Consider the following 25,338-nt stretch of genomic DNA (forward strand, 5'->3'; position numbering starts at 1 on the left):
GCACGTCGGACACATACAAAATACAAATACAAAATTCTTTATTTCCTTAAAATACATATGGCCATGATTTAGGGGATGGAGCCGCCCGGTAAGCAAAGAACTGCCTGTGTTTGGAGGCACCGCTTTTCCTTAACACCAAAACAACAAGTAAATTTTTTATACTAGATATGATAACCTAAAAATCTAAAAATATAATTTCTAAATATTTAATAAAAACAATTTTAGTTACTTTAGACATGCTTATAAATTAAGTATTAAATTTTAAGACTTATTTTATTGTATTATAAATATAACTACTTAACTTAAATATGATAGTAGCTGTACATACATGAAAACGTTTGCTGTACGTACACATGAGGGTCGGCTTCCTCCCACCTTCTGTATACCTTCCTTTGGTCACTTTGAAAAAGACGATTCCGCTGGAATCGGTCCACACGCTCTCTGTAGCGGCGAATACGGTTTGCCCATGCATAGACTTTCTGCTTTAGAAAGTCGATGCGCTTTGTGACATTGGCCATGTAGTCGCGGGGCCTGATATCCGTCCCGCGAACGCCTGGTTCACAAAGCGCATTACTCGGGGGCGGTTGTTGCCCCCCCCCCCCCCCTGAAGCAGGTCAGCTTTGCAATGAGAGTCCTAAACGAGGTGATACGTCTCTCGATCCGCGCTTGCCATGCAGGCACACCTCCGACAGTCCTAGGTGCACGTTCAGCGTCCGGAAACTTGACTCGAGCAACACGGCACGCCACGATGGCTCCGCAGTACATGATCGAGTGCGCATCATCTAAATCTTTACTAGTCCGTATGTGTGGCTCTAGTAAAGCGTTCAGGGCTCCCACTAGCGCTAGGTTGCGTCTATTCATAGGCAGACGTGGTAATCGTGGCCTAGAGTGGGTTGTGGAGCAATACTGCTTAATTGCCTCTTCCAAAGTCCTCCTCAGTTGCTCATTAGCAGGGGTGCTCATGCTCTGACTCGTAAAGTCCCCCTCGTCGGTACTGAAATCGACCCGCGGCGCCCCCGGTGCCAGGTCGGGTGCGGGCACCGGATCCGGCGACGTGGCGGGCAGATCCCGCACAGAGGTGGAGGCCGCACGAGCAGAGAGAGCCTCCAGGCGAAGCCGGTCAAGTGTCGCGTCGTCCAACCGCTTTAGCTGTTGAATGACGCGCACCTGATCCGATAGTCGTTGCTCCGACACGGTGATGGTACGGTATTATTATTATTTCCCAAATACGTAAATGGTGGGGCTCAGCCCCAAATATTTAAAAAATGAGTAAAAAATGTGTGTGTGACAGGTTGTTGAAGTGAAAGTTTTGCTGATTGTGGTATATATTTTCACAGCTGCACTGCTTACACTCAGGCGGGCGGTATGCTTGTTTGCCACCGTCGTGGTATAAAAAAAACATTTGTCATAAAAATATTGATTTATTTCGGTCCAATAATTATCGAAATAAACAGTTTTTTGTGTCTCCTGTAAAGTAGGTTAAAAACACATGGCGACTTTTGTACGCACAGCGACGATATGTGGCGTACATACCGAAACCCCGAGTCGCAAACCAGTCGCCAGTCTTAGGGAGGTCGGATCCAAGAAAGATGTACTTACTGTAATTTATGTATTGTATTAAATTAAAATAGGTTCACGTACAAATTTCGCAGTTTCTAATACACAATGTGTTTGTCCACGTATAGTGGAGCCGTTATAACCACGTAATAGTACGATGAATTTTATCGACAAATCACCCCCCCTACCTATGTTTTTAGGGTTCCGTAGCCAAACGGAACCCTTATGGATTCGTCATGTCTGTCTGTCTGTCCGTCCGTATGTCACAGCCACTTTTTTCCAAGACTATAAGAACTATACTGTTGAAACTTGGTAAGTAGATGTATTTTGTGAACCGCATTAAGATATTAACACAAAAATAGAAAAAAAACAGTAAATTTTGGGGGTTCCCCATACTTAGAACTGAAACTCAAAAAAAAATTTTTCATCAAACCCATACGTGTGGTATATCTGTGGATAGGTCTTCAAAAATGATATTGAGGTTTCGAATATAATTTTTTTCCAAAGTGGTAAAATGTGCCCCCCCCCCCCCCCCTGTAACTTCTAAAATAAGAGAATGATAAAACTAAAAAAAAGATATGATGTACATTACCATGCAAACTTCCACCGAAAATTGGTTTGAATGAGATCTAGTAAGTAGTTATTTTAATATGTCATAAATCCGACGTTTGACGAGCGGTTTGGCCTAGTGGGTAGTGACCCTGCCTACGAAGCTGATGGTCCCGGGTTCAAATCCTGGTAAGGGCATTTATTCGTGTGATGAGCATGGATATTTGTTCCTGAGTCATGGGTGTTTTCTATGTATTTAAGTATTTATAAATATTTATATATTATATATATCGTTGTCTAAGTACCTACCCTCAACACAAGCCTTATTGAGCTTACTGTGGGACTTAGTCAATTTGTGTAATAATGTCCTATAATATTTATTTATTTATTTATTTTAAATAGTACGGAACCCTTCATGGGTGAGTCCGACTCGCACTTGGCCGCTTTTTTTTCAACCATTTTAAACCGGCAAGTATTTAACCGGGCAACTAATTAATCGGATTTCGGTAGCTAAAAAAAATAGAAATAGGTACTAAAATTAATAGTTTGGCGACCAAAACGGAACCTCAAAAATATTTCAATGGGCGAATTGGTTAACTAATATGTGCGATCTGTATGTATGTAGTGGTTTTTCAGGGATAATTCTTTATCATGTGAACCGATTTAAATAATTTTTATTTTATTTGAAAGATGGTGCCTTTAGTGTACTCTCATAGGAATTTCAACTGTAATAAACAAACGGTAATAAATTGAAAATTGAATTACAAAATGTTTTTTGTTAATTAAAAAAAAGTTATCAAGATAGAGGTCTGATTTTATTTTTCCTGTAATCTTTATGACAATGTTATTATTATGTAAACATTTCATAATTTTTTATTCGTAAACTTCGGAGATAAGGGGGAATGGGGAATGGTATTTTTTTTCACATTTTCCTACATAAATCAATTTTTTTTCACTGTGAAAAAAATTTTTTTTTTTTTTGTAATGTTAAATTTGAGCTCTTTCAAATGATATCCCACTTGACCTAGTAACTAGACTTTGAAATTTTGCCCCCTCTTTATATTGGGAATTTTCCATAATTAATACAAATAAAATAACAAAATTACACATCCAATATGTCTGGGTTAGCGTTATTCATTACTATTCCTAATTTCAAATCGAGAGCTTAAGTACTTCTCGAGATATTTAGCAATGTGACAGACGGACGGACGAACGGACGGATGGACGGACGGACGGATGGACGGACGGACGGATGGACGGACGGACGGACGGACGGATGGACGGACAGAGTCGCACCATAAGAGTTCCTTTAGTACCTTTTTGGTACGGAACCTTAAAAAGGATCCTTAAAAAGTTATTGTGATCGTATAAACATGGAATGGAACCTATGGGTAGAAAACTTAAAGTGTTGGTTAAAATAATGTTTGTGGAATAATGACGGAACGTTAGTGTGTACATACAAACATCACTTTTATAATTTTACAGTACATATGGTGTTACTTTATGGCACTAGTGCGAAAATTAGCATATTACGTTACTGTGTCGAACATTTAAAGGGCCGTATGTACTGTAAAACGTTGTACGATACATGTGCGAATAGGTAATTCGCCACTCGTTTCAAATTTCCTATTTTTCGCATTGTATCGTAATGTACTATTATTAGTTTGTTAGGCTACTAGTAAGCCGCGATAGTTTCAAGCGCGTGAGATAGACTAGGTACAGTCGATTTCATAATTATGTATGCATATTTATGAACACGACTGATTTCGTCTTTTTCTTAATGTATCAATTAAAGAGGGAGGGATAGTCTATCTCATGCATGAGATACTGTCTATTCAAGCTTACAAGGACACTTCTTAATATTTTTTAAAAAAAAATTTTAGGTGTAGGAATAAAAAAATCAGCATCAATTATTTATTGTTATTCCTACAAAAAAGCCTTAATAATATTTTTCGTATGTCATAAATGTAAACAGCTACGTAAAGTAGCATTTTTTGAATAATTGTATTAAAATCGTTTTACCTACTTAATGAAATATCAAATTTTAAAAACCTTATGATTATTTAAACTATATTATACCCAATGAACGAATTACCTACCTTCCTAAGGTAAATTCTTATCATAAAGCACCTTTTCTATACAGGGTGATTCAGGAGACGTGAGCAGGATCAAGCCTGCATATTCGGTAAAATATCAGCAACTGTTTCATACCAGTATTTGTGAGATTAACGTTAATTTAATTTTTACTGTTAAAAAAAAAGAGTTTTATTTTATTTACGATATGTATGGTCACCCTCTTTGTTTTATCCATAATAAGTGACAAATTGAATGTCATCGGAGTCTGGTTACTTTTATAAAATCGTATCTCACTCAAGTGTGACATTTTATTTTCTTCATAATCAAAGTGCTGTCATAACGGTTAAAGAGGTTTTATCTTTGTTAATTAAGTGTTGTAGGGTGTCCATGATTGTAGATAATCAAATTTGTCCTTAAGAAAAAGTTAAATAACAGATAAAAAGCGTGATTGTTTTACTTAAATATGATGGTGAACGATTCATTAACATTTACTGATTGTGTAGGCTTAGTCCAGCTCACGTCTCATGAATCACCCTGTATAAACTATGGTGGAAATACTTAATTTTGAAAAGTTTAATGGTCGTTATGCCTTAAATTAGCCTAATGAACGAATTATCTGAATTTAATGTCATTTAGTATGCTCGCTTCGCTCTCTCGGTACTTACTTGAGTATTTAAGTCCCAGTTAATTCTTTCTTACATGCTCTTCCCGGCCTCACTCACGATCACGATAGTTGATATCCTAACCCAGGACTTAAAATTTTATATTACCTACTCAGAAATAGGAATATTTTAAATTGTACCTTGTAGAGTACCTTGAAATATTTATGTGTGCCGAAGAGTGCAGCGAGGAGGAACGTGTTAGATTTTACTTAAACTCGTATTAGTACCTATAACCCGAACCAAGTGCCAAAACAGAGTGACATGCGTTTTCCCGAATGAAAATAGCTGTAAATAATAACTTAGTTTTAGGTAGATAAGTTGGTGATTAAAAATTAGTTGTTACTTTTATTATGTACATTCGTTCGATGTTATGTATATCAGTTTTATAGGTATAATGGATGTTAGGAATTTCGACTAGTCGCAGTCAGTGTTATCATAAACAAACGATGTGTTTTATTACAAATAAATCAACTAATATTCATTAAATTTAGCTGCTTCCGTAATTTAAATACTACCTGCAACGATGTGCTCAATACGATTACTTAGGTGTAAACAACTATATGACAACAAAAATAAAAAAAATCATACGCGCATATATATTTACAATAATAGGTGCCAATTTATTATTTAGTCGCCAAACTATCATTTCAAGCTCCAATAAAAAAAATTGTGGCTTGAATTTGCTGCCTTTTTTTTAATAATATGATGCTTATATTTGGAGCTTATATATATTTTTAGGCTCTAAAATATTATTAGTTATTACACGGCCAAATAATTTTATTATATACCCAATGAAAATTCCTGGTTAATATTTTAGTTGCCCGAATAATAATAAGCCTTTTAAAACCGCACCCTCTCAAAGTTTTATGGTGCAATACACTACTGCACTTGGTTAATGTACCATTATCTGCCCATTTACCTATCGAACATCTAAAAACTATTAATCATTCGATAGCTTATGAATCAGGACATAAATCTGAAGCATTAATGTCACAAAGAATTTTTCAAAATTACTTACTCGATAATTAATAACAAAGGTAAAAATCGTCTTCAAAAATTGTGGAAAATTATTTGTGACAAAATTATTTCAAACGTTTTATAAATTGATGAACACCGGTAGCATGCACGAAAAGTGCCAGATCTCCATGGTAACGTTGTGGACAGATCTCCATGGTAACGTTACGGCCACCTTGTGGACAGATCTCCATGGTAATTCCTTCTTTGTATTATACAAAATAATGATATTTAATTCAGTTAAATAAAAGTATTCAATTTTTCATCAATGTTTTCTTATGACGTTATCATGCAAAATAAGATCATTTTGCGTGATAACGTCATAAGAAAATCGACTTTACACACAACCATTTTTTTCATATTTTTTTACATTTATTTTATATATATAGATAGCATTTTCTCACGTTACCATAGAGATCTGTCCACAACGTAGCCTTAACGTTACCATGGAGATCCACAACCTGACACTTTTTCGTGCATGCTACCGGTGTTCATCGATTTAAGGTAGAAGTACTAGTACTCGACATGGGCACTTTATGTCAAAGTGATAAGGATTAAGTTCGAATACAGAAAAATCTTCGTTGTTCAAATTTAACCTATATTTCCATGAAATAAAGTGCCCATGTCGGTGACTAATGCCACGTCGAGCACTAGTACTTCTACCTTATCACGTTAAAAATTAAAAGTGCTATCAACCTTAGTCTTTGCCCATACAAGAAGTGTGATAGTTTGTGGAAGATATTCGTTCTTTCCGATGTAATTCCGCCTTTAATGGATGTTTGTGCAACTGTACATTAAAAATCAAAAGTGCTATCAACCTTGGTCTATGCCCATATCAATTATTGAGAAATTTATAAACTTATTCATAAAACTTAGCAAACCTCTGTTAAATTTTCCCACTTTCTAACAAACACAAATGTCAATATTGCAGACAGGGATTATCGATCATCAACGGCATTTTAAATTTAACAGACGTTTATGAATAACGCCATAAATATATAACTGTTACCAATAAGAAGTATCATAAAACTGTAAATATTAGTTTTTAATTTTATACACCTTGTAGGGGTTGAATTGAAAGGTTAACTAATATTTTTTCAAAAAATAAAGAGCGATAGAGAGACAGACAACGATTTTGGATTTTACTAGCTGAACAGATGTCGTATTCCTTTAGGATGCATCTGAGTAAACGTTAACATGAGGAAAATAATAATAGACTCAACTATCGAAAAAAAAACCTGTGTTTATACGTATATCTATAAATTTCAACTGAATTACTTGACCAGCTTACAGATGGTCCACCTTGATCAGACTAGCACGCTAAGTATATCATCGTATAGGAATCCAGTCACCTCAGCTTACACGGAGAAACCTCGGAGCCCTTACTGAAAATTGTACGCAACGCCTATTGTAACTGCGTATCCAAATAGTTATTGAAAAATTATTGATTCATAGTTTGGCGCAATCGAAGTGGCAAGTTCACGATTGCTTGCATAGAGTAGGTAGTATAAAACCGCAGCCCCTGCCTGCAGACGTCAGTTCCGCAGGACTCGCTGCAAGCCCCACTTGTATACTCGAAATGGCATTTCTGTTCAAGGTAAATATGACAACGTATACATATCTATTTATGATATTAAACAATTGCCATATTTAATTAATATACCAACTTAAAAATAAAATGTAATCTTACTCAATAATAACAAATAGAAAATGAAAAAAATATTTATTTACCTAAAGCAATAACGTCCGATGAAAATTGCGTAAGTCTAGCCAAAATTCTAGGAAAAAATGTCATACAAAATTAAGTATACAAATGTCTAATTCAATTACTTACTTCTTAAAATAGCATAGTTAAATTGATTCGCTTTTTCTCTTTAGGTAAGAATAAAAATTTCCACGGTTCATTTTTCATTGCCAATGTTATTGAGTAATAGCGAGACAGTGCCCAAACACCGTAAAGGTCGTTGCGTTTTTTGTCGAGAAAGCGTGGCTAGAATATCAAAATAATAGAACTATTTGTTGTTTTTTTCTGCAGTCAACAACGTTCCTCGCTTTGGTAGCCGTCGGGCTAGCAGCCAAGCATGGGGGTTATTCCTACAACCGTTTTAGTGGTCCCGTTAGTGGTCAGATCGTGGAGGTTCAAGTGCCAGCAGCTGAAGGGATCCCAGCTCAGCAGCATGCCGATTACGGTTACGATCACAAAACAGGTCAAATCCACCCCGATACTGCTAAATATGCCCATTTAAAAACAGTAGATTACGTGGTAAGTAAAAGTTGTTATATGATAAACTTGTAAGTAGATAGTTATGCGAAACGAAAGAAAACTTACAATGTTGTTTATTAACCTTTATATTTACAGATGACAATGTTTATAAAGGTCTCAGATGATTAGATTGAGGACGATCGGCCTTATTAAGCTTAGAATAAATTTAAAAGTGGAAAAGAGATTTATTTATTAATACCAACTTCCGGTTACATGGGAGAATATTTAGTATAGGTTCATTGATCTAGCTGATATAGATCATAGGAGCATTGAGCTGGCGTGAGCCGAGTTAGTACTAAGCCGCGGCCATTTAACACTATGGTTGACTGGTAGATAATGTCTTAAGGCATTAAGTCCGCCATTTATACAATTTTATTTCGTGCAATAAAATTTAAATAAATAAATTTTCCTAAATCAACCTATTTCTAATTCCCAACAAATTGTGGCTTGTACCTTTTCTATGTATGCTGTTCTGAATATTTTTCCTCGTCTCCTATGAATATATTTGATAATAAAATAACGGTATGCTTACAGTTTACAGTACCTAGAATATGTCATATCCCCAGGCTAAACCCGACTACCAATACGCGTACGGAGTGGAGGACCCTCACACCGGCAACCTGCAGAACCACAAGGAGTCCCGCGACGGTGACGTCGTTCACGGCGAATACTCCCTGGTCGAGCCTGACGGTTCGGTCCGTCTGGTGAGGTACACTGCTGACCCGAAGAACGGTTTCCAGGTGAGTTCAACAGTATTAAGTGTATCATCATACTCATTAACAGCTCACGACAATATAAGACATAAATCTTATGAAACAGCGCTATAAAGTGCGATCTTTTGCTTTTCGAAAGCAGTCGCATCCCGATTTCTTGGGCTGCGGCGTTTGAAACTATGATTTACGAAATGTTAAATCATTATTCATACTTATAATTTTACCTGTTGTATTATGCACTTTTTCTATTGTAATGATATGCATCTACTTAATTACAATCAGCACACGCCAAATGGTTGTAGGTCAACTCTTTTGTTTCTAAGAGATAATATTAACTATTTTACAGTCAGCGTCAAATACTTCGTAGCAGTCAAAGTAGCCAAATAGTTCGGTACACCATATATTTAGTATGGTGTACCGAACTATTTGGCCACTTTGACTGCTACGAAGTATTTGACGCTGACTGTACCTAACTAAGTATGGTACATTTACTAGACTCTTATCAGATATCCAAGTTACAACCCTTATATATATTATGCCCCAATCATTTAAGGTATATACTGTTTCTTCCATAATTTGATGGAATTATTAGTCATGTATGAAATTATGAGATCAGTTTTAAATAAGTACTACCTTTTACACCGGAACAATTATTAGTTTTTCAAATCCTTTCTTATAAACCTCCTTGAATCCCAGATGCAATTGTTTTGGCTTTAAATTTATAACATTCTATAAAAGTTCAAAATAGAATGTGTAATATGTACAAACATTTTTACCCCAGGATGTTAATAACAAGAAAAATTAAATCTACATTTAACTGGTTTATCATTTTAACAGCACAGAACTTGACAAAGATGTCTCTGCTAATCAATCTACTTTATAGTTTCCTATTTTATATGCCAGTGCTTGAAATTCAACAGTCATGCAACGTTGTCGGTAAAGCGAATGTCATACAACCGTGGTCCACTTTCCCGAAAAACAACATCGCAATACAAACAGCGTTAAATTTTTATCAGTATGTTGACAAAGCAAGCTGTGAAAAAATTAGAGACAGTGTAATTGCGAGTAATTGTGCATTACGTGGTCAGTGACTGTGCAATGCTATTATACGGGCTTGTTACATGTATGGCAAATAGTAATGTGTTAACTTTTTTTGCAGGCAACGGTGCATAAAAAGGAGGGCGGGCAAGCCCAAAGACTGGTACACTATGGCCGTCCCAAAGAACAGGATGACTCTCGGGAGTACTAGTCGTGTTACGGAATAAGCTGTTGTTTTAGTGTTGCCTATTTATTATTGTGTTTTTTACTCTTTAATAAAATGTAAGGAAATAATTAATTGGTTCTTTTTTTAGGGTTCCGTAGTCAACTAGGAACCCTTATAGTTTCGCCATGTTCGTCTATCTGTCTGTCTGTCCTAGGCTTTGCTCCGTGGTCGTTAGTGCAGAAAGATGAAATTTGGCATGGGCATATAAATCAATAAAGCCGACAAAAACGTACAGTTAAATCTAAAACTTTTTTTTTAGGGTACCTCCCCTACATGTAAAGTGGTGGTGAAATTTTTTTTTTCAACCTTACAGTGTGGGGTACCGTTGGAAAGGTCTTTCAAAAGTAATAGGGGTCTTCGACAAACATTTTTTGATAAAGTGAAAATATTCGGAGATAATCGCTCCGAAAGAAAAAAAATGTCCCCCCCCCCTCTAACTTTTTAACCGTAGGTCCAAAAATTATGAAAAAAATCGTGGAAGTAGAGCTTAAGAAAGACATATGAAAACTATAGCGGACATGATTAGTTTAGCTGTTTTTGAGTTATCGCAAAAAGTTTCCCCTTCATAGTAAAAAGACGTACATCCATAGTTAATAGTACATTATGATACAACTGTGCTAAGTTGGTCATTACATACGAGGCGATATTGTGCGCGCGAGCTGTAAGCGAGCGCGCAATAAGAAAGCCGATGTGGATAATGACCAATGCACACGCGTTTCATACGACGTTTTTCAACACACTTGCGAGGAAAAAACAAAACTTATAAAATAGATTTTTTTGTCAAAACAGTAAAGGTACAATTTTCAAAATGATGGGTTACAGTTTTAACATCGAATAATTGCACCAAAGCGTGCTGGGCTTGTAGGCAATAAGCTACTAACACGTTTTCCAAGAAAGACTGGGCGTTTTTGCTGGTTTTTCATTGAATAAAAGTTTCATATGCCGCCAATTATTTTTCACCCGATTTTGATGGTAAAAGGCATGATTCTCGGCTCTTGCGACGTTATTACGACATTAAATGGGTTGTTAAAGATATTTGGCATTATTCATATAAATAAGCTAAAATTTAAAATAAAAATTTACTCATTATATTTTTATTTAATATTTAATTTGTCTAGAACAGTTTCATTGGCTGTATTAGTAAAGCCGTTGACTATTGTCAGTTTTAGAACGAAAGAGAAAAAATTAAAAAGTAAGAGGCAATCCCGCTAATTTTATATTCATATTAGCTTATTGCATTCATGTAGATACGATGCATTATGTCTAGGACTTACTGTTATACTTTACTTTTTCATGCTTTAACCAAATAATTTTAAAATTACTGCAGTTTGCTAAAATATGTGTTTTATTCATCTATATAGCAATCTAAATGTTATTCGCTATGGGATATTTATCTTTAGACATGCAAAGTCTCCGATTGCAAGTAAGTCTGTTACTTTAATTAGGTACTGATTATGCATATTTGCCTATTTGTTTGACTCGGGTGAAAGGTACCGTTTCATTCCTTGGTTAACAATCTACTATACTTTAAGCTCTAGTTTAGCTTATTGTGACGGAAGAGTAACTACGGAACCCTATACTGAGCATGGCCCGACATGCTCTTGGCCGGTTTTATTTTTTTTACTAATATCGCAGCATCCGCCATATCTTTGGTATCTCTTGTTAACACTTTACACCAACCACTTATGACCATTATATTATGGCGAAATTTACATTTTGTCATGAAGATAACATCAATAAAAAAAAACAATGAAGGTAATAAAATATAATTAATACATAAGTAACTAAACAGCCGTACAATACAAGTAACTTACAAAACAAATCTATATAACTAGGTAAGCACGTCCTACTACCTACTTATACATCGTATATTAATCAAAACATAGTAAGCAATAACACTTGCTACATGATCTTTGCTATTTATTACCAAACAGACTGCGCAACATATCTTTTGAATACGGAAACACTATTGAATGAGTTTTGTCTCCAGCGATCGATTGGAGAGATTGTAAGTATCTCAACTGAAAATAATAATATTCTTATTATAATACCTATGCAATCTTGTGAAAAATTTAACTAACGTTCAAAGTAAAATTCTGGCCTTAGGTTTATTAAAGCTCTTTTTCAATATCTATTCCTGTAATAAGTTAACCTTTTTCTTTCACTATTTATCGTTTTCCCTGGTTTTCTTTTTTGAGAAACAAGTTTTAAATTTTTATTAGGTGGGTTATTGTATATAGTTAGCAAGGCAGTGAATAATTATGCATATACTAACATAAGCCTTAAGAAAAAACTATCACTAACACAAATTGATCCAAGTTGGTCGTAAATAAATTGATTTATTATTATTATTATAAGGTTCGTTGCGCATCTTTGGGTTCTCGAGTCGAGAGGAAAAGCGCCTAGAATTTATTTCTCACCGTGCGTGGTTTTATCGACTTAGTGATAAAAGAGATACTCGTAAGTATTTATTAACAGAGTAAGTAGTTAACTTTCTGGGAGTTACATAAAAACCGCTGTTGTGGTGTAAGTATAGCATATAAGTCCTAATGTTTGTTTGTATTCAGTCTCTATAGTATATTTAATGACTAACCTATTTAACCCTTTGAACACCAAGAGCCACTGACTGTGCCTACCTCGACAACGACCACTAAAAGGGTCATGACAGACGCTGTCAAAGCAATTTTACTCTTGACAGATAAGATTTAAAATATTTAAATTCGTTTCGCACTAGTTGAGATGTTGGCATGTATGCCACATTTTGATGCGAGAGAGAAAGCGTTCAAAAGGTTAAGCCTATTTATACTAAAATGAATTCATCTACGAATTTCGTAGTCATTACTTGTCTTTAGCTCCCTACACATCGATTCTACCAGGATAATTACCTGGAGGCCTCCCGTCCCTCCCGGAGAGCTCTCGTCCCCACACCGCAATCTCATTGAAATTAATAGGACCTGAAGCTCATAACAAACTGAAAAAAAAATCACCTGCATGCCAAGGGGATTGTCCATCAACATAGACGTAGCCTTTTCTAGACTTTTGGTTGACTCTATTTCGGCCTGAGCCACCATGATATTCGCATTGGATAGTCTTAATGACACGGCTTCCGTCGCCATAGCCTGCTTTAATTGGAGCGGTATTGCTATATTGTTCCTGTTAAATGAAAGTAATGTTAAATAGGTACAAGTGAAATATTTACAATAGATTCATAATTTTATCTAAACTTATCTATCTTATCCTGGAGAATCGAAACATCATAGGTATCAAAGGATTGAATTCACCCGCGACGCGTCGCGATTTATTCGCTCAGGTTAGACACTGCCTAATAAGGGTAAAAAAAACGTACAAATAATAATATTCATGCTTACATTTCAATTCTTATGACATAAACACCCCATTTACTTGTTAATGGTTTCATAGCCTCTAGAACTTCAGTACATATTTCAGCTCTATTCACGAGAAGCTCTGACAATCTATGTCTCCCAATAGTATTTCGAAGAGCTGTTGCTGCCAAATACTTAGTTGACATGCTATAAAGAAATTATGTCATTGTCTTTAGGCAATATTTTGGATTTATTTTATTTAAAGAATATCCAGTGTATCACGAGGAATCCGAAGGATTAATATCCTTAATAATACCACGTATTTCTGAGGCCAAAAGAAGAAAAAAATGTTATATTACTTAAGGTCAATTTCACCAAAAAATGAATTTGAACTTTTTTTTTTCGAAAAACCTAGTTTTTTAAAAGTGTTAATCGTCACTTTTTTACAAATATCAATGAGTATATTTAGACTACATCCCATAGTAACAACATCGCCATAAAAAAGGCGTTTAGCCCTAAGTAGCAATGCTCACCGAGTGAGACAAAATAACATTCAAGTGACCTTTAGATTCGAATGTCATTTCAACGTGCGGGGCCTAATACAAGTTCGAAATATTTGGATTCTATTGTCTTTATCCCTTTCACGTCATTAGCAAAAAGAAAGAGACAAAAAAGTGCATACGTAATTCAACGGTATATTGACGGTTTATAATAGACCCCCGAAATAAGTCAGACCGCATCGTTCCAAAATACCCTACGAGTCTTCATTCGTAATAATTAATTAATGAAATAAAAGTTTAAAATTTAATAAAAACACCATATTTTACGTATTTTATTATACAATCAAAACAATGAGCTTATACAAAATTTACGCAATTGTTACGCAGTAAATAATTCTACTTAACTACTTTTAACGATCTCTACTATAGTTGACAAATAGTAGTATTCGCAATTCGGACCAGATCTTGCAAATTTTTATTTTTACAAAAAAAAGTTGTCGATTGAACTGTCAATTGATGTTCGTTAATTCATTATTTTCGTATTATTTTATTGAAATTTCTTTCGTTTTGTTTTATTGCGGTAATTATAGTTAATTGTTAGAATACCTTCAGAAAACATGAGTGAAATAGTGATCCGTCCGTCTGGGTTACATTTTTTCAGGTTGTATTTTTTGACGTGAAAATTTTTGTGTACTACACGAGATCAAAGTTATTTACATCTCGTGCGCTTTTGAGTCCCTTACTACGCTCAAGATTCTAAATTTGATTCACTCGCTACGCTCGTGAATCTATTATAGAATCTTTCGCTTGCACGGGACTCAAAACAAACACTCGAAGAAATATCAAACTTTGCTCTCTTGTTGTACAAATAACTATTTCACGTCAGCAGCTCGAACAAGGGTAACTTGCTCCTTAAAAACAGTGAGCAAAATCGCATTTTGCTTGCTACAATATTTCGGGTTCCTCGTGAAACACCGTGTATGTATTGTTAGTTATTTATGTTACGAGTATAACTTATAAACGGAAAATATGGAAAGAAAAGTCCAGGTGCAAATAAGAAATTTATTGTGACTCTATAGGATATAACATTGTGTGGTAGTACATTCAGAATCAAAAGTGGCGTAGAGTTGGATCAAGCTAAGTTGGCAGCGATTTTGACAGCCCAGACTCTGAATGTGTTATGTAAACGTCATCCTTGCACAGTTTCGGCTACCAAAATCGCTGCCAACTTAGCTTGGTCTAGCTCTATCAGACTATACGTCAAAAGTATCCATCATTCTCTGATAGTTTAACAAAAATAGATGTCTGTATATATACATAGATCAATTAAACTGTCCTTATTAGAATTATTAGCAAAAGCAATCAAGGGTGGCAGATACTTTTGGCGCTTCATACGCTACTATTAATGCTGACCGCAGCTAACAGGCGTATTCTAATAACGGGATTCTATTACCTATAGGATAAGAATTCAATCTGGATTAGATATGGTTCGATTTTCTATTTTATTAATTAAAATTAGAATTTAAAATACTCCCGTAAGTCGCATGTATTTTTATGGATAGTAACATTTCACTTATCGAGTCAGCATTAAGATGCACTAATTTGCACCCTTATTTTTTATATTGGGTGCGTAGCCAACATGCATCCGTACGAAACGCCACTGTCACTGTCACACTAATATGGAATAGAGAGACACAAAGCGTTTCGTTGTCATAGCGCAAGCGATTGTGACCTTTTAGTTACCTACTCATACACTAAAGAGCAATAAAAACGGGTCACATTTAATTACAATTTCAATTTGCATAAACTTATTTTCATTGCTTTTGAGTGTAGTTCACTTACTTGAAATCAGCCACGTTAATTATCGACCATAATGGGTCTATTACTCTGTAGTAAACCACCGCTTGCACAGTTAGAGTTAAAGAGTCCTTGGTCAAACACTGTATCAGAAAAGTAACAATTAGTTTCAATAATTATATTACCAAGTGAGATCACAAGCTTTAAGACGAATGCAAACTTAAATAATTCAATTACTGACATGTTACTATTACATTGATATTCTTATTTAATAACTACAGTATAAGAGTAATTAAAACACAATGTGTTTATTTAAAATGGCTGTGTTTTTCATTATAGTCGTTTAATACATAGGCATTTAGGGGATGCCGGCTCGATTCCGAAAATGCTACCTATGTTTATTGACGGGAAATATCGGAGGTAGAGGAAAACTGTAATGTAATAAATGAAATATGAAAGTATATACCAAAATATTGAGAAATATTTCGAATAATATGCTGAATGGTCTTCATTTAATCACTTTGCCTGTATTGTGGTAGGGAGAATATTCTGGTACGAAGTAAGTATTATCCCTAATTTTTTTTAAAAGGTGCCCAATTCAGTGTTAAAAAAGTATCGAACAGACTATTTGCAGGAAGTTTAAAAATCTTTATCGGACACAGGTACAATTAGCCTGAAAAAAACAAGTTTGTCATGTATAGTCCTAAACAAAATTCAAACTAGAAGCGACAAAACATTTTTGTCGTCTATTATTAGATATATTAATTGTGAGAAGTGTCTCCATCGATCTCTGATCTAAATCTTCTTGGTTGTTTTCTGAAGACAAAATTAACTTTGTTTGAACAGGTGAAAGAGGCCGTTTAAACCTGATGTGTATTTCAACTCAATCTTACCGCTCCTAAATGAGCCACTATAAAAGAAACAAAATAATTCAGTACAAAAAGTTGCATGCCAATTATCAGTCAAACAAATGAAAACGAAAACCTATTTATATAAAAAACACTCTTGTATCAAAAAGGTATTTATAATTAACTTTATTAATTTTTATTACAATATGGTTGTTGATTAAAAGTAATATAATATGACGCATTTCAAGATATTGTTACTTTACTTTCTTTCGTCTTAAAACTTATGAGCACACGAGTTGTACCTATATATACTTCTAGAGCACTAGAACGTAATTGAAAATACTCGCTTAGATAATGTGCTTATTAAAAAGTTTTATTTTTATTATTACATACTAGTCACCATCTAAATTTACGCATTTATATGCGAAGACAACCACTATAGTGTCGAGTTTCTCTAACACTTAACGCAAGTCAGCACACCAAAATCAGTTAGTTGGGAGGTTCTTTTATGCAGTCGCACAACTCAAACCGTTAATGCGAGAATTGGAGACTCTTGCCCTTACCTCTTCCGGTGGCAGAGCGTGGCACATAATCCGAAGGTCAATGTATTTAATATTATCAATACAAGGCAAGTAGCAAATCAGTCCTGGGCCATAACATCGGTTGTCCAGAATTTTGCCATTTCTTAATATTACGATGCGCTCAAATTGGCGGACACTCTACAATGCAAAACAAATACAGTTATTATACATTTAAGTTTCTGATTGTTCTAATATAATGGAAAAGGAAATAGCAAAACCAAGTTCAGCGACAAAAAAACAAACAAAACGATGTAAACTTACTATAAAAATGCATGCCAGAGAAAATGGAAATAATAAGATAACTAATATAACGGATAAAAATACTAAAAACTTCTCTATCATTGGATCACTTTCTGGAAACGAATTAAATAATTGTGTTAGACTTTAAAACATAATTTACGGTAAATACAACAGGGTGCGTACCAACGTGCCGATCGTTTACGCTCCGAAAGAAATGCTACTATCGCACTAATACGGAAGAGTGATAGAGAGAGATGACTACGCTACGCTACGGAGCGTTAACAATTGGCACGTTTGCTAAGCACCCAGGTTATCTCGGTGAAAATAACCTTTGTGTTCCAGTTGTGGTCTTGCACGCGTAAAATCTTGATAAATCCCACTCTCCGAACTAACAGCCGAGGATTGCATTTTCATATAATTAACCATTCAATGCTGTTCAGTAAGTTACAGTACGATTTCTACAAAAAACTGAGACGTATTTTAATCCTATGACGGATGTGACACATTGACTTATGAGGATGACATTAAATAAAGAAGACAATATATACATTACGATTTCATTCAAAAAAGTTTCTAATTGAAAATCACGTCGGGGATTTGAAAAGGGAACGGAAAAAGTATAGAAGTCGATTGCTGCGCTGCGACTGCATTAAGTGTTTGCAGATATCTTAGCTGGAAAAGAAAAAAATAAACAACGGGATGTTTATCTAACTTAAATGAAAAAGCTAACTCGGGTTTCACACCGCTCATCACACAAGTATAATTTTTTTCGCTTTTCGTCTGGTAATAGGTTACGTGAAACTCTGCGTAGGGGGCGCCACTACCACAACCCATTACAATCTGAGGGTCTACCGCGAAACAAGAGAATCGAAATTTCTATTATCTGTGAAAAATTGTCAAAAAACAGATTAAGGCACATTATGTATAGGTTACTCGTATGGTTTAGGAAAGGTGCTAGTGCTGCACTCTGACGGCAGAACATTGCAGTAATACTCCCTATTATTATATATCTACTCAGTTTACGATTAAAGACACAGTTAACTTGTGCTAGCAATTCTGAGTATCAGTGAAAGTTGCGTTTTGTCATAGTAGGTACTTATGTTATGATGTATAAGGTGATTTACAAGTTCAAATTTTATTATAATTTATAGGTGTATAATGGCTCTTTGTTCTGTACGATTAATAATAATGACCCAAAATCTTAAGAGTTAAGATACATATAAGTCCATTTTTGTTCTTACGAAATAAAACGTACTTCATACCAAAGATAATTTAAAATAAAGGTGGATTGTCACTTTCGACCCAAGATTAAAACTTTTAGAACGCTTTTAGACTTTGATCCTTTGACCTTTTGATTGAAGATCTTTCACTGATATGTGTAAAAAGTGGCGCCATCTACTAGAACATAGGCCATACCTTTGGCCTTTGCTATAGAACCTAATTATAATGGACCATTTTTTATTTATTTGGGGTATTTTATTCAAAAGCTCTTATAGTTGAGCTCGTACGGGATAATTTCTTTTCACTTTATCACTCCAAGGCTAATAAAGTTCACCTGCTGATATTAGCTCAACTCAAAATAATACGTTAGATTCAAACGATAATACTAAAATTAGCTATGAAACAGTTTCTAGTTATGTAGGTAACGGTTTTACCAGCATGATTTGAGGGTTTTGCAGCATCATATTTGACGCCTCTTTTAAGTATTCAGCGGTTTTTACTTCCCCCTCAGAAGCAATAATGTTTGCTTTCGCAATTCGCCTTCCTTCAGCTTCAGCTGCCATAGCTTTTTGTAGTTCCACAGGTAATCCAATGTCTTTTCTGAAATTGCGTAAAATTAGACTTAAATCAATCGGGATATGGACCGTGATCAACTTTTGTACTGTTTTCGAGCTCAAAAACAATACAAAAGGTAATCACGGTCCATATCCCAGTCGATTTAAGTCTAGTGAAACTAACCGTGAATCATTCAAAACTGTTATTGTGTAAAATTGTAGTCGAAACTTCGATTCTTATTGTTAAGTCCATAGAGGAACGTTATGTAAGTCATTTATTTATAATTATGATAAATGATAAATGCCAAAATCTAATCGAAAATATGAAGACGTCGTAGACGTTATCAAAATTCTTTATTGAATTAGTAGGTATATTTATATTTTACGTAATAGTTCGAAAAGCAAAATGCGATTTTGCTCACTGTTTTTGAGCACCGAAGCACCGTTGTTCGAGCTGCTGAGGTGAAAAAGTAATATTCGTTGAAAAAATTAAAAATAGACCTACAGGAAGCCGCGTTCAGTACAGATCAAACGAAGGCCGGCGATAGACGTTTAGCGATAATTCGCATTTGTTCGATCCGTACTGAACACGACATCCTGTAGATAGTGACTGCCTAAATGGCTAAATTTATCGTCACATACCTTTGTTACCATAAAAATAAGGATATATCACGATATATTTGCCCTCTTTGGTCGTCACTATCTATTTGTTGATGCCTGTTACAATGTACATACATATATACATTTCAACTTGTTCTATTTTGACGCCCCACTCAGCTGCTGCTCTTGCCACTTCAGTCTTCACCTGCAGACTAATTGACTCTCGAAGCGCAAGTACGTCCGTTAGTGAATGTTTACTTATTATATTCCTTAAGACAGAGATGGTCAACATCTCTGTCGCATCCCTAAAAAAAGTATGATCATTTTATTACTTTGTGATTCCGTGATACGTAGACTCTTTACAAAAAATAATTAAGTAAGTGGTATCGTAGATGTTTTTAGCCTTTCTCAGAATATTGTGTCTGCTCTACAGTCAGATAACACGAGTCTTAATTTAATTACATTTTATTACTCGTAGTATTTAGAAAACATTATCTAAGAATGGCCGCGATGATAACAAAAATAAATTACATATGTGATCGAATGTTCAATAAACAATGGAGGGGCTTATAAACACGGTAGTTTACTATTGCACCCACGTTAGCCGTCACATAATCCTTCGTTAATATCTGAAAATATAAATAATAAATATATTTTGGGTCATAATCGGCTGGATTAAGTATCCATTAACGGGCTTAAATATATCTTGATAACGGTGACAGAATAAACCTGATGATAAAAAAATTGCACTGACATGGCAGTGAAAACTACAAGAATATCATATTTGTATTTGACGTGAAAATTTTCCGCCTTGGAAAATAGCCATTTAACATGTACTATATTATGTAGGTACGTAAAAATGCTAAGAACCTATCGGTACATGTTTGAAACAACTAATGTCATTAACTCATTAGATTAGATTAGATCAATTTATTTATTGTTGATTACCAGTTGCGGTGGCAAGTTGATAGACTGCGTTCTGAGGTCTATCTGAATGACGGAGTCTGTGCACGGCACCACCCAGATGATACCGGGACCGGCAGGAGAGTCATCGCGCACTCTCCCAAACCGGAGGATAACTGCTCGTCTATATTCCTTTACCACCTGTGTATAAATGAGGATAAGCGTGGAAAATTTTAAGCAGATGGCGCAGCTATCGAAAATTTGTCTTTCAGGTTTATATAAAAATATACCAATTTGTTGATTATACACTTAAGAACGACTTATAGGACCCAATAGGACCTAGTTGACGGCATAGAATCCATAAAAATGATATAGTTACTTTTTAACAATGTTTCGAATTAGTTCAATAAGATAAATAAAATAAATAAAATAAATATTATTATAGGACATCATTACACAAATTGACTGAGTCCCACAGTAAGCTCAATAAGGCTTGTGTTGTAGGTACCTAGACAATAAATACTTAAATACATAGAAAACACCCATGACTCAGAAACAAATATCCGTGTTCATCACACAAATATATGCTCTTACCAGGATTTGAACCAGGATTTTTTTTGATTTTAGATTTCTGTACAAAAGGTGGAGCGAAATATGTACGCAGCGACTGCACACGACAGTATGCATAGGTGGATTTCTTGTCTTCGAACTGAAATATAAGCCTCGGGGATGAAATCCAGTTTTATTAAAAAATATACTCCTAAGTACAGACGTGCAAGTTGCGGAAAGTTTCCAAAAAAAAAGGAAAAGTTCTCAGAAATATCTTGAAAATATCACAGAAATATAAGAAATTTCCATTTTATGTTTCGGATACTTTCAATCCCCATACAAAATAATAAGAAGTTTCCGGAACTTTCCAATGTGGAAATTTAGCAATTTTGGAAAGTTTCCTTCGGCACATCAGTAGGTACTCCTAGGCATGTAAAGAACTTCGAAATTTAATTATTCCGATTTGAAAGCTAAATGATCATCTTCTGAATATCGTTCATCTTTAGAGGCCACTACCCTACAAAGTTCGATAGCATTATATTATAACTTACTTTGAAGCAACATAATAGTGCTACTGGGCACAAAATAATTAGTATTATAGCCAGTATTCGTATTATTCTTTCCTTTAAGATCTCTTTTTGGATATCTGAAATTATGTTATAATATTAATTTTAAGCTAATACTCATATTTAGGTACTCTTTTCAGCTAGTTGGATGTGGGTTGTGTGGATTCTCACTGAATAATTATAACCGCTAATAGTTGTTCCAAAATTTCATTACTGCCATGAAATGTAGCGGAGACCGGAACGATTATTTAATATAGGTACTCTGGCACAGCAACATTGTCAGTAGAGAAAGGCGAAAATAAAAAAAATTGGCGCGAAGACTTCCCATAGAAAATGTGAATATAGAAGATATTTATATTTATACTGACAAGTTGGGCGTGTTTTAGTATATTTATTGTTCTGTGCTTAATATTAGATTAGTAAAAAAAAGCTCTTTACAGTTAGTTGAAACTTGAATACACAGTTTTTTTTTAAATTTTAACTAAATTAAGTTCAAATATTTTTAAGTATTGTTTTAAAAATATATTATTCAGGGTTGGCAAATACACGCGGAACATAATGTCTGACATACGAGTATGTTCACCAATAACAGTAGGCAAATGTGAGCCCTTATCATCGCAATTTTCAGCATATTTTCGAACATTTTCGGCGTTATATTAGTAAATTTGTGTCGGATGGTCGGTTTTAACTGTTTAAATTTCATCAGTTTGTTAGCATAGCACACGTTATTTTAGGTAGCTCCACAGATATAAGTCAGGAGCTGCAAATTTTGGGAATTTGGGTGCCAATCACTGTCACTGTTTCTGGAAATTAATCGAGCAACGTGTTTAAAACAACACAAACATTTGAGAAAAACCGGCCAAGAGCATGTCGGGCCACGCTCAGTGTAGGGTTCCGTAGTTACTCTTCCGTCACAATAAGCTAAACTGGAGCTTAAAGTAACCAAGGGATGAAACGGTACCTTTCACCCGAGTTAAACAAATAGGCAAATTTGCATTATCAGTACCTAATAAAGTAAGTCTTTTTACTATGAAGGGAAAACTTTTTGCGATAACTCAAAAACAGCTAAACTGATTATGTCCGCTATAGTTTTCATTTAATGTCTTTCTTAAGCTATACTTCCACGATTTTTGTCATATTTTTTGGACCTATGGTTCAAAAGTTAGAGGGGTGGGGGGGGGGGGGGCACATTTTTTGTTTCTTTCGGAGCGATTATCTCCGAATATATTTACTTTATCAAAAAATGTTTCTGGAAAACCCCTATTAGTTTTGCTTTCCATCAATACCCCACACTCTAAGGTTGAAGCGAAAAAAAAATTTCACCCCCTCTTTACGTGTAGGGGAGGTACCCCAAAAAAAAAAAATTTTTAGATTTTATTGTACGACTTTGTCGGTTTTATTGATTTATATTATATATCCATGCCAAATTTCAGCTTTCTAGCACTAACGACCACGGAGCAAAGCCTCGGACAGACAGACAGACAGACAGACGGATATGGCGAAACTATAAGGGTTCCTAGTTGACTACTAGTTGCTGCTAGAGGTATCCATTTGGCAGAAATTATCTTCCGTATACCATTGCCAACCCTGAATAATATATTTATGAAAAAATATTTAATATATTTTGCACTTAATATAATTAAAATTTATAAACAAAGTGTCTCACTCTTATGTGCCCATCCTGTATATTTAGAGTCAGTTAAAGTATGAAAATACCTGTTAATAATGTTTGGACAGGTGGCAATCCAGTAGACTTCATACGAGGTAAAGACTTGGCCATGCTTAAAGTTTGTATAAATTATAAACGAAAAACTTGAGTTTAATTGCAGGGGCAGACTTTTGACAGCTCAGTTTTGACAACAAACCAAAGACTAAAGTATAGAGGATTTATTTTTAATATGATAAAGGTAAGTAATAGTTTTGTTTAGTTTGAGTTTTTATGCAGTTGATTACAACAGAAACCTACAGGACCAAAGAGTAGTATAATAATTATATAGGAATAATTTTTAAGAAAAAAATAACCGACTTCAATAGGGTTGTTTCCAATTTTTTGAAACGCTTGTATTAAGTTCTATATTAACTAAAAGTTGCCCTAAAATTCAACTTTTATACTAAAAACGGCTTTAAATATGTTAAATTAACAAAATAGATTTTGACGGATGCTTTCGCGCCAAAAAGGCTCTTGAAAATTGTGAGACGTCACAGTTTACGGTTTGACACATAACTACATACACACGTAGAAGATGTGAGCTGTCAACTGACATTTGTCATTTGTTGTTTATCGCCTAACTGTCAACAGTGTCAATCCGAGAGTTGTGACGTCATCAGAATCTTCAAAGACGTTTCGAGTTTGGTCACGTGACGTGTGCCAAAAGATATTTTAAATTCAATTTTTACAAAAATATGGTCATTACAGGTCCCCTAAAAGTAGTTTAACATGTTCTTATAATCCAAAAGAATTTATTGGGATACAATTCTGCTCTAAGATTTGTAGATGGAAACAACCCTATTAGGGAGACCGGTGAAAGAAAGATTATTGTTGATTTTGGATTTCATACAATGATATTAAAAAGACAACGTCCTACGCCTAATTATATAGTAGAAAAGGAGGTAAAAGGAGGTTTGTCACTGCACCCACCTTGACACATTTCAGATTTGCTGGTTGACTGGCAAAATACGCGCAATAGGGTATTCGACCAAAGAGTAAAGTATTTGACTGTATTTAAAATAAATAAATAATTTCACACCTTGCATGAAATAATAATAAAATTGGCTATAAGTTTACTTAAAAGAGTTGAGAAGTACCCACAAGTCCTCATGGAATCCATCATCACAACTCAAGCTTGACTAAAATGTCCCTTGAAAACCTAACTGCTTCACAAACATGCGAAGAGAACAAATTGCCAAACGTGAACTATGCGGCGTTGAAGAGTTCCATTCTGTTCATCATCAGCAGTTCCGCTTCATCAAATGTACTTCTACAAATGTAAATGCTTGATTTGATGATGAAAATACTAAGATCACTATATGTAAGCTCTTCACATTTGAAGAGTTCCCTCGAATCCTCATGGATCCCATCATCAGAACTGAGTTTTGACAAAAACGGTACCAGTCTGTAATAAAAAGATTCAATAAAAAAATAATTTTCAAAATCGGTTCAGAAATGACGGAGTTACGAAGTAACAAACATTAAAAAAAAAACATACCAACCGAATTGATAACCTCCTCCTTTTGAAATCTTGAAGTCGGCTAAAAAGAGAGCTCTCTCGAGAAACTTTTATGTACTTAACCATTTTTGAAGCGCCATCTGCGATTCTTATCCAAAACTATTGACGTCTACTATATAAGTCAGTGCAACGTAAGAATTGCTATTTGACAGTTGTTATGAAGTGACAATGTGTTAGGACCATGGTGACCACTTATCGTTTCGTATATTCCGATGAATTTTACTAATAAATCACCCACAAGATATATTTTATCTTATGTTATGGCGCAAAACACGGGCGCATTTGGTAAATAAACCGTTATCTGTCCAAATTTAAGAAAGATTGGTTATAG

At 34.8% G+C, this 25,338-nt stretch overlaps 3 protein-coding genes across 3 annotated transcripts; 1 reads left to right on the forward strand and 2 right to left on the reverse strand.

The window, feature by feature from the left end:
* Positions 1–7,327: 7,327 nt before the first annotated feature.
* On the forward strand, positions 7,328–10,166 carry LOC133519897 (cuticle protein 19-like). Its single transcript, XM_061854086.1, has 4 exons — positions 7,328–7,455; positions 7,894–8,121; positions 8,688–8,861; positions 9,994–10,166. The coding sequence occupies exons 1-4, from the start codon at positions 7,438–7,440 to the stop codon at positions 10,081–10,083; spliced, it is 510 nt and encodes a 169-aa protein (XP_061710070.1). The 5' UTR covers positions 7,328–7,437; the 3' UTR covers positions 10,084–10,166.
* Positions 10,167–11,848: 1,682 nt separating this feature from the next.
* Positions 11,849–17,212, reverse strand: LOC133519896 (stomatin-like). Its single transcript, XM_061854085.1, has 5 exons — positions 17,130–17,212; positions 15,764–15,861; positions 13,467–13,628; positions 13,086–13,251; positions 11,849–12,119 (listed from the first exon to the last, which is right to left on the reverse strand). The coding sequence occupies exons 1-5, from the start codon at positions 17,154–17,156 to the stop codon at positions 12,015–12,017; spliced, it is 558 nt and encodes a 185-aa protein (XP_061710069.1). The 5' UTR covers positions 17,157–17,212; the 3' UTR covers positions 11,849–12,014.
* A 748-nt stretch (positions 17,213–17,960) lies between these two features.
* LOC133519898 (stomatin-2-like) lies at positions 17,961–20,476 on the reverse strand. Its single transcript, XM_061854087.1, has 3 exons — positions 19,906–20,476; positions 19,043–19,208; positions 17,961–18,059 (listed from the first exon to the last, which is right to left on the reverse strand). The coding sequence occupies exons 1-3, from the start codon at positions 20,052–20,054 to the stop codon at positions 17,961–17,963; spliced, it is 414 nt and encodes a 137-aa protein (XP_061710071.1). The 5' UTR covers positions 20,055–20,476.
* Positions 20,477–25,338: the final 4,862 nt, after the last annotated feature.

This window comes from Cydia pomonella, chromosome 7 (assembly GCF_033807575.1).
Source record: "Cydia pomonella isolate Wapato2018A chromosome 7, ilCydPomo1, whole genome shotgun sequence".
NCBI classification, from domain to species: Eukaryota; Metazoa; Arthropoda; class Insecta; order Lepidoptera; family Tortricidae; genus Cydia; species Cydia pomonella.

Excerpts from the sequence above, each read along its gene's own strand:
- LOC133519896 (XM_061854085.1), bottom strand. The coding sequence starts at position 17,156 with ATGTGCCACGCTCTGCCACCGGAAGAG. Across the intron at positions 15,862-17,129 it reads ACGCTCTGCCACCGGAAGAG|TGTTTGACCAAGGACTCTTT; the intron begins GTAAGGGCAAGA and ends TTTCTGATACAG. Across the intron at positions 13,252-13,466 it reads TATGTCATAAGAATTGAAAT|GAACAATATAGCAATACCGC; the intron begins GTAAGCATGAAT and ends TTCATTTAACAG.
- LOC133519897 (XM_061854086.1), top strand. Across the intron at positions 8,122-8,687 it reads TAAAAACAGTAGATTACGTG|GCTAAACCCGACTACCAATA; the intron begins GTAAGTAAAAGT and ends TCATATCCCCAG. Across the intron at positions 8,862-9,993 it reads ACCCGAAGAACGGTTTCCAG|GCAACGGTGCATAAAAAGGA; the intron begins GTGAGTTCAACA and ends CTTTTTTTGCAG.
- LOC133519898 (XM_061854087.1), bottom strand. The coding sequence starts at position 20,054 with ATGTTGACCATCTCTGTCTTAAGGAATATAATAAGTAAACATTCACTA. Across the intron at positions 19,209-19,905 it reads AAAATAGAACAAGTTGAAAT|AAAAGACATTGGATTACCTG; the intron begins GTATATATGTAT and ends ACGCAATTTCAG. Across the intron at positions 18,060-19,042 it reads AAAACCCTCAAATCATGCTG|CTAAGATATCTGCAAACACT; the intron begins GTAAAACCGTTA and ends TTTCTTTTCCAG.